Genomic DNA, 12,686 nt, shown 5'->3' on the forward strand with positions numbered 1-12,686 from the left:
AGGAGGCGACTGGGCCGCCTTTGTGTGAATTCTTGCTAAGACTGTCTGGGTAAGTGGCGGAACTCGACGAGGTACCCTACCGCTGATCGCTGCTGATGTGGAGATATTCTTTTTCAAAAAAGATGACTTCGTTTTGGTGGTATTAATTAATGAGCAAAATTCTGCAGCCATGAAGCTTGACTCTCTAGGTCGCCGGACCCGCTCAGAATACGTTAGAAGACGACTTACTATGGCATTCCGGCGACTTTTACACCTCTTACTGCAAAATTTGCTCTCATAATGTCAAAATACCCCAGGCATGAACTAGCCCTCAACGCAGTCAGAATATGTACGCTGCCGAGCCTTTGGACATCTCGTGCATTCACCATCTCGCAAGTCTTGAAAGCATGCGGGACATCGTGGAAGCCGGCGGACTGAAATGGCGTCCTTTTGCGAGACAGCAGCTGCGAGTACCTTTTTAGAAGGGCAAATTGGAGATAGTGAGACGAAGGCGTGTAAAGGAACGAAAGTTGTACACGTCACGCTGACATGGTAGCCCACATTATCCGTGAACCGACCAAATTCTTTGCAAACCCGATTTGTGCCCTTCAAGCAGAGAGACGATGGGCTGTAAGCGGTACACCCATTCAAAATCGCCTCACGGATCTTGTCAGCTTGTTCAAGTTCCTCCAATGCTCCCCGTTCGACAACCGGAAGGTGTTCAACAGCCAGGTCGCCCAAAATTGGAAAGCAAGGTCCGATCCAGATTCAGTTGCAAAATTGAAAACCCTTGTGAACCGTCTTTCCCTGCGACGCCCCAAGAACACCATCGATTTACCTCCTCGAAGAGATAACCTTGTCGATCTAGAATTCCACGAGCAAGAGTGGGAAGATTATCAAAGAGTCAAAGCTATGACTTTGAACAACCTCCAAACTGCCGGCCAGGACATTCACGGCGTCACCTTTTTCAACGCATTGAAGTGGGTCAATGAACTTCGTCTGATATGCAATCATGGAATGAAGACCCCGATAGGGACGCAGAGATCTGAAGAAAGACCACCAGCATGGAGCATACAGCAGGCCCAAGCGCACTTCGACCAACTTGATGAAGTTGGACTGGCCAAATGCTCCAACTCCAGCTGCTGTCAAGACTTGTCCTCTGCTTTATCAAGTGAGACTGGTGCCGAACACGAAGACGAGCCCTGAATAGGCGAGTCATTGGAGCTCCGGTGTTCCTTGTGTTTCAAGGATCAGGACAAAACAGCGAGCAAGATTGTCAAGGTATGTAATCATCTTCCCCGGCGTTCTCGGAAACAAGATGCACGGAATGGGGAGGGCAAGAACCTTCTCGAGGATGAATCCTCAGGCCCATCAACTCTGGTCACTCCAAAGAAAGACGATCGCGTGCCGACCAAAGTGAGGAGGCTTTTGCAGGACTTACTCGAAACGCCAGAATATATCAAAAGGTCCGTCGTTACCCTCGTTCTGACTCGAAGGTGGCTAACATCCCAACTCCAGCGTCGTCTTCCCCTCCTGGACCACTTGACGCTCACTGTCTGTAAGTGCGGTCTAGGACACGAAAGACGCAAGGTATGTCTCCGCATACGCTTCAGTGAAGGTCATTTCAGGGGTATCGTGTAAGTGCAGTTTATAAGACTTGATTGTATGTTGACCGTCGGAAACCAGACGCCCCTTGCTTGAAATTCGTGAAAGACGACATCCGGTCTACATACATAAGACGCTATCCCTTCAACTTGTGCACCAAGAACCCCACCGCCTTTTGCTGTGCGTCTTTAGCCCCAGCCGCAAGGTTCGGTGGATTCTTCTCATCGATCAACGTATGACCAGCGCCCTCGAGCATGTGCAGCTCAACCTCCACGCCCAACTCCATCAACCGGTCGTACGTGAGCTGAGACTCGGCCGGTAGCACGAGCTTGTCGTCTTTGCCGTGGAGCAAGAAAGTCGGCGGGAACTTCTCCGTGAGCTGGGTCTGCAAGATCACCTTGCGCAGGGCTTCGGGGAGGAAACCTTCCCGCTGAGCCAAGGTTAGACCTCTCAGGAATTTGGACATCCCGTTGACGCCCAGTACGACGTCGACGAATCCACCGGTGCGCCACCACCAGAGCAAGAGCTTTGTCCTCCCACTGTCACCGTTCGGTGCGTCATCACCGAGGAATGGCATCGGGTCATCGGAGATAGGCTCCTGTGTGTCGTTGAGAAGATGTGCAACAGACTCCTTGGTGACGATTCCTCCTTCGGGGTCTGGTACATCGCGGTCTTTGACGGCGAGCCAGTGGTCATCCAAGAGTTGGCCGCCCTGGGCATACTGCAGGAGTAATGCTTTCGGCTTTGGTTCGGCAACGATTCCAGCAGCGCGGGTCGCATAGCCTCCGCCCGACTCGCCCGAGACGGCTATGCGGCTGGCGTCGAGGGTGACTCCTGATGGGAGATGCGTCTCGGAGAAGCTGGGGGAAGCGAGGAAGGCGAAGAGGCTCTTAACATCGGCGATGATGTCGAAAGCGGTAGAGGGGTACAGGAGGCGATGGTCTGCGCTGATGAAGAGGATGCCGTGCTCTAGCATTGCATCTGGGGTTGGTGTCAGTGTGGTGTTCACTCATTCATTCACTTCTTCCTTTCCGCAGATGGAGATTGTGAGCCATGCCTTTGAGCCAGTGCTGGAAGAAGAGGGTCTTGCGGCACCCTGCGATCATGCCGCCACCATGGAAGTGCACAAGAGCTGGTACGAGTCCTTGCTTCGGTTCTGGTGGTATATAGAGATCGAGTTTTATGTCGAGAGAGCCGACACGGGAGTAAGTGATTGTTTCCATGTTTTATAATCGTGACTGCATTTAAAGACAGAATGTTGGAAATATATCGAGGATTGAATCAGGAGATACAAGGAGACGACTCAGTATACCAAGAATCTGTAAGCGCTAGAGCGCGAGAGCGCTAGCGTCACCAATAGGACCTACCCAATTAGGGTTAGCGAAACAGACGCATGTACGCATAAAAGGGGTGCGTCCAGTTGTCGACTTGTCCAAAGAGACAGCCAAGAGTGGTAATCATGAGAACGGCTCTGAGCAGCTTTATCGAGCAGTAGAAGGAGTGGAGAGCATATGTACAATACGTGGAAAGTCATCGCCGCATTGTTCTTTGACCGTTATGTGCAAAAGTCAAAGAACAAACAAGACTGGTGCCTGCCTTTGCTGGTTACCGTGGGCTAGATGTTGTGACATCTTTGAAGCGGATCTGTTATCTGGGGACGAAGGCAGCGCATTGGCCGCACCAGGAGAAGGAGACGGTTGTGTCACGGTTGGGCCCTTTATACCTTTCGTTCTTATCTGCCCATCAGCAGCTCGAAGCGTATTTGGCTGGCTTAAGTTCGAAAAGTATGGCAGTATGGACGTATTAATCCCTTCGTATATCAACATTAGCGAATATCATATTCCCATTAGCGTACCCCAAGCAACACTTCTGGAAAACCAAGTCCAAAGTGCGAATACCCCTTACCACCTTTCCTGCCTCCCTTCCCACCCTTCACAAACTAGGCCCCTCTCATCCCGACTCGCCACACTCTCCACATCCACATCTCTCCTTACATGGATCGCTTGCGTCGTAATCCCCAGCACCCTATCCGCCTTCTGCGTTATCGGTGGACTAATTTCTTTCGTCGTCACACTTGCCCCCTTTCCACCCTCCGGACCAGATTTGCCGTTCCCCTTCTCCCCATACCACCCGGAAGTCTCTGTCAAAGTCGCATCACTCGACGAAGTTTTTCCCCTCCGAGATGTGAGAGTCCACATCTGGCTCACGCGTATGAAGATAGGTATCGTGCCCGATTTGAGGATTTCGCTGACGCCGGAGCGGTCGCCTCTTTTGGGTGCAGTGCCGCGCATCTTGTTGAAGATGGGTTTGAGTACGGGGAGGCAGGCGTTGATGACGCCGAGGAGGGCTTCGAGGGAGGTGAGCATGGCGATGACAGCGTAGGCTTCTTGTGCGTTGGAGACTGCAATAGTACTTGTGTCGTAGATTCGGTAGAGAGTAATGGCGCAGATGCTGTAGCATCATGCTAATCAGCACAGTCCCGAAGCGCTTCATGTCGGTAGTAGAGGATACTGGCTGGCGAATGGGAAAAACATACGCAGTACCCATGCCAAACATGCCACTCAACATCATTTTTTTCCCTACAGCCATTTTCAAACCCCAAAGGACCGGCATCGGCAGCACCACGGCCGTAACATCGAGAAAAAGATTGAAAATCCCAATGAAGAGGTCTAGAGACTTCTGATCTCCGCAAGATCCTGTACCTCCAACCGTGCGATCCCATCGATAGGATATAGGTTGGCAGATAAGGCAATCTGCAAGGATAGTACCGACGAAGAAGCAAAGATTGACTGCGAGGACAAGGTAGCAGACTATGCGGAAAAAGCGGGTTGGGAAGATGCGGATATAGAGGAAGACGATTGAGGCGCGGATGAACGTGACGGAGGCGACCCAGATAATTGGGCACATGAATTGGCTCTGGTGATGTACGTGTCAGCATGAATGTGGTGTTGAAGGCAAGAGGAAAGGTCCTACCTTTTGTGAAAAGATGATTGCTTTCATTATATCCTCTTGACTCATCTCTTTGGCCGTGCCAAAGCAACACCCTGGAAATTCTTAGTCAAACGCTGGCGAGATTTATTTCGTATCGCTTCTGGAAGGGGCTTACCATATATGTTCACGGCGGTCTCCCCTAAAGCACAGACCTAATGCAATTAGATGGGCGAATGCTAATATCCGGAAGCCTAGCTCATACCAGGCCAGGCACAATGAGATAATCATTCAACTCCAGCGACATCTTCTGGATTCTTCTCGCCCAAAATCGTAAAACAACTGCAACGGCTGCGAGACCGGAGAATACTGAAAGGACGGTGATATGTTTGACGTAGTATGCAGCGCCGAGGCTTTGGTTGTCCGACATTTTTGGGATCTTCGCAGATACTTCCAATGTTTGTTGTAATGAACAGAAAAGCCGGCGATACTGTCGTGACGAATCAAGTATGGAGGTTGAGGAAGTTAAGGTAAGGTAAGTAGATTAAACAAATGGGGATCGAGTGTTTAGAAAGCGTCAAATGAAAGGCTCGAGACGTTTTCAGGAAACGGAGGATGGATAGAAACAGCAGGAAAAAGAATTCAAGTTGCCATGAAAGATCTTATTACTAAGTACCCCCCCCTCCCCCTTTTCTCGACGCTCTGCTTGTTTCCCAGACTTCCAAGAGCACAATAGGTGGTTTCAAAATATCTCCCACCCACCCTCGCCGCACAGCGCAAACATTTCCGAAACGGGGAAAGGAAGAGATACTTAATAATCATAAAATAGAGGACAAAAAAGAACGTCTCCTGCGGCGAGCACGTCTTCTGCCGTTTCATGCTGGTGTCAACGTCATGCATGTAGACACGTAACGTGAGAGCTGAGCATTGAAACGTGCTTTGCCTCATAAGCACGTCAACCGGACTTAGGAGAAAGGCACAAATACGATACACGGTAACTATGAGAGGGGAAGCCCGGACCGTGCCCGGGAGCACAGTCGCCGAGGATACATGAATTGTGGCTGTCCAAACGAAGATCTCTCGTTACAGCGCAAGCAATTTTTAACAAAGGACTTGAAGTGAAGAAACGGGTAGATGAGAAGGGCTGGTGGGAAATAGGGGCGGAGTGGTGCGGCGAGACTCGGGAAGAACCAACAAAAGATAAGCGTAGCGAGCGGCGTGTGCATACTGCATAGGTACTATACTCTATCCGCTGCCTGACTTGCATTAGACGCATGTTAGCCGTACACCCTCAGTTAGTCTTGCCTTGGCGTTGTATAATTACCTATCACTTTGGCCATCCCAGCTCTGATCATAGAAAGGTACGCATCTTGCCGTTGTGCCGCGTGAGGAATTAGGTACCTTGGTAGGATCCTCCAAGTGTGTGTGGCTGTGTCTTCTTCGACTGAAACTGCTTGGGTCCCTTTATTAGGCGCGCTTCGAAAGTACTGACCAGAGCTCCTTGTTTCTAAGCAGCCTCTGCTGTGTGAACTGATTCTTGAGATCCTTTCGGGGCAATGGAGCAAAGATCGTCTTCGCCGGCACATTCATCTAAGCCAGGAATTACAGTGTAACCCAAAACCCTCGACGATTGGTTCTTGAATCATTGCGCTAACGGCACAAGTTTCGCACTCGGAAGAGTGCCACAACCGGAGTCAATGATGGTCGCACACCCAATATTCGTTGGAATCAAATGGCAAGCGCGGAATTGAGTGTGCCCACTTTCTCCCCCTTCAAGCCAGGATTTGATATCGCACCCGTCTGCGTTTTGAATATCCGCTGCAATCGCCGGCGACTTTGTCTTTGTTGGTAAGTTTTCAAACGAAAGGGTTGACGCAGCAAATTGTTGCAGTCGACGGGAGTTCAGAAAGCCCACTTATCGACTGAAATTGCATGGGCCACCTTGAAGTTGAAAAGCATTTGTCTTTCTCCCGACCATATATCGACATAATCCCAAGGATACTCCTCTCCTCTATTTCCGCCCGCGTAATAGCAAGCTCCTTCTGTTTTGCTAACAGGCTCTTTCTGCCACAGCTGGGCCGGCCGCAGAGGATAGAAAAGGTTTGGATGGGTATCAGGTTGAGCGAATCTACTAAAGAACGAGAATGTTATGATGACGCCGATGCAGATAAGTGGAAATGGAAAGATCCATCGAAGTCTTCCAGCGGTCTTGTGAATAGATCATCAGGTTTTCACAGAAGCTTGGTCTATTCTCCACCGCGGGCTCGTTTCAATGCTTAATTTTGCGGAGCTTCTTGATGGAGCAGCGCAAACCGGGCTCGATGTACGTGGTGAAAGATATGTTGAATGAAAACAAGTAGTGGAGTGACGCAACACATCCTTTCCTTAGGACAAGCATGTCTATACCTCTCCTGAGATCGACTTTTCCAGGCTATGAGGTTATGTTCAGAGACCACCAAGGTATGAAGTGGACCATCGAGTGGCAAAGCATGATCAAGGGTCTTGAGGGTGTAGGGCTGACTGGGTACCGCAGAGCGAGGTGCTTCATTGGCAAGCAGAAAAAAATGAATGATGATAGACGATGTGCCCGCAGAGATGCTGTTCGGTTCTGTATGATTTTCTTGTTTACAATGACGATTAGAAAGGTTAAGTAAGGGAGGAGAACGCGTTTCATACAGCGCTAGCAATATATCGCGCTCCCGTAAACATGTGTTCCTGAAGGCGACTTCCCTTTGAAGTCCACACATTAGCCACCACATATGCAACACACTGGGCACTCGCTCATCGCCTTTGCCCGTGATGAATGACAGTCAATGGCCTGATACCGGCCGGCATCGCCCCAGAACCGTCTCCGATCACTCAGCGAGTCTGAAGGCCGACTTTGACAATGTTCACAACACTGTGAAAGCCAGCGTGTCCAGAGTCATTAACCTTCCCGCAAATCTCCGAGCTCAGAGTGCAAAGGGCGTCACAAATGGCATTGCCGAAGCTGGGTCGAATGGGCACTGCTCTAAATTTTCAGAGATGGACAGGGACACCTTTACTAATATTATTCTTGGCAACATCAGGACTCAAACAGCTGCCGGAGCGCCAGATACAGTCCTGCTGACCCAGTTCTACGGACCACGCAAATCCTATCAAGAGCTTCACGCCAAGCGCATGGCTCAAATGCCTGATACCGCAGCAGATAATCGTCTCATTGCTGTTGGCAATGGTACCAATATTGTAGAGATCAAATCATACTCAGCCAACATCATCCTCAATATTGTACACCAGGCGAGCGTGAATATAATAGGAGGTAGGGACTCCCGATACTTGGGAGAGGCTATCTCGGTTTTGCTTGAAGCTTACTTCTCCAACGACTGGTTCAAAGGCTCAGTGCGACTATCTACCGCAAGTTTGTTAGACCGTGGCGATGTCAAAGTTGTTGCCGACGCAGAGCACCGCGAAGACCTCGACCGACTCATCCAGTCAACAGCATGGCATGAAGAGGTTGGGAGAAGTCTGGGTCCCTTGCCAAAACAAACCTATAACATCAGAATGCACAATATTAGGATCGACTGTATGATGTTTAGGAACCGGATAGAGAAGTCTATTATCATCAGGGCGCTAGCTGAGACCAACTTCCTTGACGACTCTGATAGCAGCGTCCGCAGCAGCAGCATCAATGACATAGCTTGGTGTGGTAAGAAGTTGCGAAATAAGAAGGAAAAGGGACCACCGCCCTTATGGTAGAGTTTTTGCCTCCAGAGAAAGCCAATAAGGCTTTTGCAGACAGTTTGTCCTGGCAGGGAAAACGTCACGCCTGCAATATTGCGGATCGAGGTCAATTCGGTCTTCAGAGATGCCTAACTTGTCAAGGCTACGGCCACCTTTCGGAATCATGCTCTGCCGAGCCTCAATGTGGGATTTGCGCTGCGCAGCATCTGACGGAACAATGTACATGTACCAAGATATAGTGCGTTCTCCGCGGTGAGCGTCACACCTCTGGTGGTCGAGGACGTCTGGTCTGGAGGCATGCAAAGAAAAATCCCGGCTTCCCAACTACCCTCTTGCCTCCAGCCGCCGAGCCCGTCGCTGAGACTAAGATCGCAATCAAAATGGAGCCCGACCAGCCAGAAAATCATTTGATGGTACCCTAGACTATTATCCTACTCCTGGGACTCTGCCTCAGCAAATCGATGACTTCAGAGCCGGCCGATTGGCAAGAGACACTGGCTTCCCGTTCAGTACTTCAGCCAGACTAAAGCGTGTGGCCGAGGATGGATCACCCGAGGCTGAGTCTGGTGGAGACAATAAACGCATAAAACAGGAAGTTCTCAAGCAAGAAGAACCACGGCATCGTGAAGATTCGTTGGGCCCCTACCGACAGCCTTCGCCATACATCGTCCACAGACCTTGGTAGCCTTATTCGCTCCGTCGAGGTTCATGGCCATCTGGTCTTCACGTGGAAGCCTTCCCACCCTTTCGGACGCACCCTACATGGACAGCTAGAGCTTGTCGAATCAAACTCTGTCGACTCTTAATGCCAAATCAGCGATTCTCATGCTCTAGACTTGAACCCTAGACACCTTGCCTACTTGATTCAGCTACTCTCGTCACTGCCGCCAACTACCAGGCACACTGGCTCGCGATGCATCAGACGTGGCTCACCTTTGCGTCTGCATAACCTACTGACTGATTTTTTTTCACTTCATACCATTATTGTCTCCAGGCATCTTCGGCATTGTGGTACCCCATCGTGTCCCAGTTTTCTAGTAATTGCATGCTTCTTCATTAGACAGACATCAGAGCTTGTGCATAAGGCAACGGGCTCAAAGCCTACGATATTCCATAGATCGAATGCGGATAGATTGAATAAGAGTCTAGAGTTTACGACATAAGCAAGTTTTGGGAGGAACGTTCTTCGGGTGCGTAATTCCCTTATAGATGTTGTCGTATCTTTGACATGGCTTCCAGAGTCGACGGTTCTGGTGTCTCCGATTCTTCCGCATTTCCTCAGTTCAGTAGCTACTCCGCAAATAAGTTTTGTGTTTTTGAAGCATCTGGGGAAGTAGCGTTTAATCAATAATCCCTAGCACAGCCCAACGCCATTGAAAAAGGTAACATCGTCATCGTTTCCATCGTCGGCAGAAAGCGCTATTTGATTTGGAGTACAAGCCTGCCTCAAAGTTGGCGGAAATAAACAACCTATCATGATATGCATCCCACGTTTACCTCCTTTCCGTGGCTTCCGAGGTAATCCCTCGTTCCTCACCACCTGCGCTCCTCACAACTTGCTCCCCCCGCCTCACTTTGAACCTCGACAAGCAATTTCCCCGTATTCGTCCCCTCATATAACCCCAATAATGCCCTCTCAGCCACTCCCAACCCTCCCTTCACAATCGTTTCCTTCCTTTGAATCTTGCCTTCAGCGAGCCAGTTGGAGAGCTCTTGTCGCGCAGCTGGATACTGATCCTTGTAATCAAATACAATAAAACCCTCCATGCGAATCCGCATGGATATGATCATCAGATAATTCTTCGGCCCCTTCGGCTCAGTGCTATTGTACTGACTGATGGCGCCACAGATCACGAATCTGGAATGGGGCTTTGCTCTCGAGAGCGCCAAGTCAAGAATATCACCGCCGACGTTGTCGAAGAAGACATCGATGAAACCTTTGGTGCTGGTTCGAAATTTGGTGGCGAAATCCGCGTCCTTGTAGTTGAGGGCATCATCACAGCCCAAGTCCCTCAACCACTCGACTTTATCATCACTACCAGCCAGACCCAGCACGGTCGCGCCTTTGAGCTTGGCGATCTGGCAGACCACGCTTCCTGTTGCGCCCGCAGCGCCGGAGACGACGACGAAATCGCCGCTTTTGACTTTACCGACATCGATGAGACCGAAGTAGGCTGTCTAATTACAATTCAGGGTCAGTATCGATTCTGCAAGACACAGGTGTGGGACAGGCAGAATGATACGCATCGGAGGAGGATGACTCGGAAATATACTCACTAAGCCTGTCATTCCTATGATGTTCCGAAATTTGAGCTCCTTTTCTCTGTTTCACATAATATCACATGCTGTGATGATAGCATAGAATAACATACCTAGGACACCCAAAGCATCAGTCAACCTCCCACCCTTGGGCACATCCAACCTCTGCACATCCCCATCCTTGTCCTCCACCACCGCCTGCTCTCTCCACCCACAGGCAGCATAAACATGACATCCAACTTCATATTTGCTGGATTTGGACGCAACAACTCTCGCAATAACCGCGCCGCGCATGACGCCGCCAATGGGGACGGGGGGCACGTAGGAGCGGGTATCGTTGAGCCAGCCTCGCATGGCAGGGTCAAGAGACAGATAGATGATCTCGACCAAGGCTTGACCTTCCTTGAGGTCGTCTTTGTTGAGTTTCTTCTGGGGTTGCATTTGGAATGTCTTCCCAGGTTGGACGTCGGCTTTCGGGCGTTCGGCCAGGACGACAGTTTGCGTGGTCGCCATTGTTGTAGTCACAGTGCGTGCAAGCGAGCTTTACTGGGTTTGTTCAATTGGGTATGCGATGGAGAGAAGGGTGTCGGAGGGTATTCCTCGTGGGTGACCTGGGTGAGAGATGGGAGAGGAGGGGAAGTGTGAAGGATTTGGGAGATTGAGGAGCAGAGAATGTGGAATGAATGCTGAGGTAGACTTGGATATATATGTACTTTGCTGATTGAATATTTGCCCTTCAAATATTCGAACCTCGGTTGGTCCGTCTTTTCTCCTTTTCTCCCGGCCATAACTTCCTGATATAGAAGCTTGGAACTGAACTTCGGCTTGCCTCAGTCTTCAGACGCTATCCCAACGTACGAGCTTACCCTATCGGGCATAAATAGATGCGGAGGATTTCCGCGCGCTCGGGTTTAAACCTCGGAGTTCACACATTAGAAAACCCCGAGAGAACGCGTCGAGTAAAATGTCAATATTCTCAATAGGTACGGTACTCTGCTCAATGACATAAAAGTCCTGGACAACCATTCAATCTGAGCCGCAAGGCTTGTGACATCTCTCCCGAGACTCTGTACGCAATGCTTCAACTCAATTGGCCCCATATCCACCCACACCCTTCTCAAGATGCCTTTGATCACGCAGCCAGTCTCGAAGCCGACTTCGATGCTCTGGACGCATGTGTGAAGCTCAGCGTATCCAAGCATCACAGACTCCCCACATCGTTGCAGACAGATATTTTTACAGGAATTCTCAAAGCCTTGTCGGACCCGGAGTACCCCTACGAAGATTCTGAAGCGGACAGAACCCTCATTGGAGCTCTCATACTCAAGCACATCACTGTCGAAGCTGCCGAGCGAGCGAGAGATAGGATACCTCTACGGCAATATCACGACATCCGCAAGTCTTTCCAAGAGTTCGTTACAAAGCTCTACGCTGGGGGTAGTCAAGCCCATCCCAAGACGACGACTGGAAGGGACGAGCGTGGAGCGAACAATGTTACGGAGCCCAGCCCAGAACTCGAGCCAACACTCGTAACCCGAGACTCCTGTAGTCGGCAAAGCGAAGCAGTACGGCCAGTGGCGCTGATCAATGGGGATGATACACGCGAAGGAGCTGGGCAAGTAGACCAATCTTGCGAAAAGGGGCGGGATGATACACGCGAAGGAGCTGGGCAAGCACACTTATCTCACGTAAAGGGGCGGGATGCTACACCGGCAGCCACTGCCATCGACCGACCCAAGAAGAAAGAGAGGAAAAGGAAGAATCGTGATGGGCTTAGGCAGACAAAAGAAGGGGACAAGGCAAGCGTCGCGGGTGGTGGTGGCATCTTGGATATCATGGGCAATCAACCCGGAGTCGAAGAGCTGCGAGTCCACGCGGACTGGATAGACAGCGGAGTGGAGACAGACGATGGCGAGGATCTCTTGAGGGATGTTCAAGAACATCGAAGCTCAATGCGAACACATTCGTCTGCAGCTGCAAGATTTTGAGAGCGAGCAACTGAAGGGGTTCTGCTATGTTGCACGTGGTAGACGAGTTAATGGAGGAAGACGACTCGGGGTGTAGACCTTATGCATGCAGACACTTTGGTCAACGATCCAAGTGATCTGGCCCTACGGCCTAACGATCAAGCAGACTACCAAACACGAGTTGAACACAATGAACACGTCCAGCAAGGTCCGGAGACGGAGCAGGAG

The 12,686-nt window shown here is 50.4% G+C and overlaps 7 protein-coding genes across 7 annotated transcripts; 3 read left to right on the forward strand and 4 right to left on the reverse strand.

Annotated features, from left to right (window-relative positions):
• Positions 1 to 279: 279 nt before the first annotated feature.
• On the forward strand, positions 280 to 1,185 carry HO173_009517 (uncharacterized protein; the record flags this gene model as incomplete). Its single annotated transcript, XM_037311407.1, has 2 exons — positions 280 to 328; positions 536 to 1,185. The coding sequence occupies 2 exons, from the start codon at positions 280 to 282 to the stop codon at positions 1,183 to 1,185; spliced, it is 699 nt and encodes a 232-aa protein (XP_037161841.1).
• Positions 1,186 to 1,720: 535 nt separating this feature from the next.
• On the reverse strand, positions 1,721 to 2,807 carry HO173_009518 (uncharacterized protein; the record flags this gene model as incomplete). Its single annotated transcript, XM_037311408.1, has 2 exons — positions 1,721 to 2,565; positions 2,642 to 2,807. The coding sequence occupies 2 exons, from the start codon at positions 2,805 to 2,807 to the stop codon at positions 1,721 to 1,723; spliced, it is 1,011 nt and encodes a 336-aa protein (XP_037161842.1).
• A 678-nt stretch (positions 2,808 to 3,485) lies between these two features.
• HO173_009519 (uncharacterized protein) lies at positions 3,486 to 4,942 on the reverse strand (the record flags this gene model as incomplete). Its single annotated transcript, XM_037311409.1, has 5 exons — positions 3,486 to 4,035; positions 4,121 to 4,500; positions 4,558 to 4,628; positions 4,691 to 4,727; positions 4,778 to 4,942. 5 exons carry the CDS (start codon positions 4,940 to 4,942, stop codon positions 3,486 to 3,488), a joined length of 1,203 nt encoding a protein of 400 aa, XP_037161843.1.
• Positions 4,943 to 7,311: 2,369 nt separating this feature from the next.
• Positions 7,312 to 8,917, forward strand: HO173_009520 (uncharacterized protein; the record flags this gene model as incomplete). Its single annotated transcript, XM_037311410.1, has 2 exons — positions 7,312 to 8,197; positions 8,655 to 8,917. 2 exons carry the CDS (start codon positions 7,312 to 7,314, stop codon positions 8,915 to 8,917), a joined length of 1,149 nt encoding a protein of 382 aa, XP_037161844.1.
• An 848-nt stretch (positions 8,918 to 9,765) lies between these two features.
• Positions 9,766 to 10,521, reverse strand: HO173_009521 (uncharacterized protein; the record flags this gene model as incomplete). Its single annotated transcript, XM_037311411.1, has 2 exons — positions 9,766 to 10,410; positions 10,510 to 10,521. The coding sequence occupies 2 exons, from the start codon at positions 10,519 to 10,521 to the stop codon at positions 9,766 to 9,768; spliced, it is 657 nt and encodes a 218-aa protein (XP_037161845.1).
• Positions 10,522 to 10,560: 39 nt separating this feature from the next.
• Positions 10,561 to 11,004, reverse strand: HO173_009522 (uncharacterized protein; the record flags this gene model as incomplete). The annotated part of the gene is made up of 1 exon (XM_037311412.1): positions 10,561 to 11,004. The coding sequence occupies one exon, from the start codon at positions 11,002 to 11,004 to the stop codon at positions 10,561 to 10,563; it is 444 nt and encodes a 147-aa protein (XP_037161846.1).
• Positions 11,005 to 11,567: 563 nt separating this feature from the next.
• Positions 11,568 to 12,479, forward strand: HO173_009523 (uncharacterized protein; the record flags this gene model as incomplete). Its single annotated transcript, XM_037311413.1, has 1 exon — positions 11,568 to 12,479. The coding sequence occupies one exon, from the start codon at positions 11,568 to 11,570 to the stop codon at positions 12,477 to 12,479; it is 912 nt and encodes a 303-aa protein (XP_037161847.1).
• Between the last annotated feature and the right edge of the window lie 207 nt (positions 12,480 to 12,686).

This window comes from Letharia columbiana (genome assembly GCF_014066305.1).
Source record: "Letharia columbiana isolate WasteWater2 chromosome Unknown Sc0000040_s0, whole genome shotgun sequence".
Classification (NCBI taxonomy): domain Eukaryota; kingdom Fungi; phylum Ascomycota; class Lecanoromycetes; order Lecanorales; family Parmeliaceae; genus Letharia; species Letharia columbiana.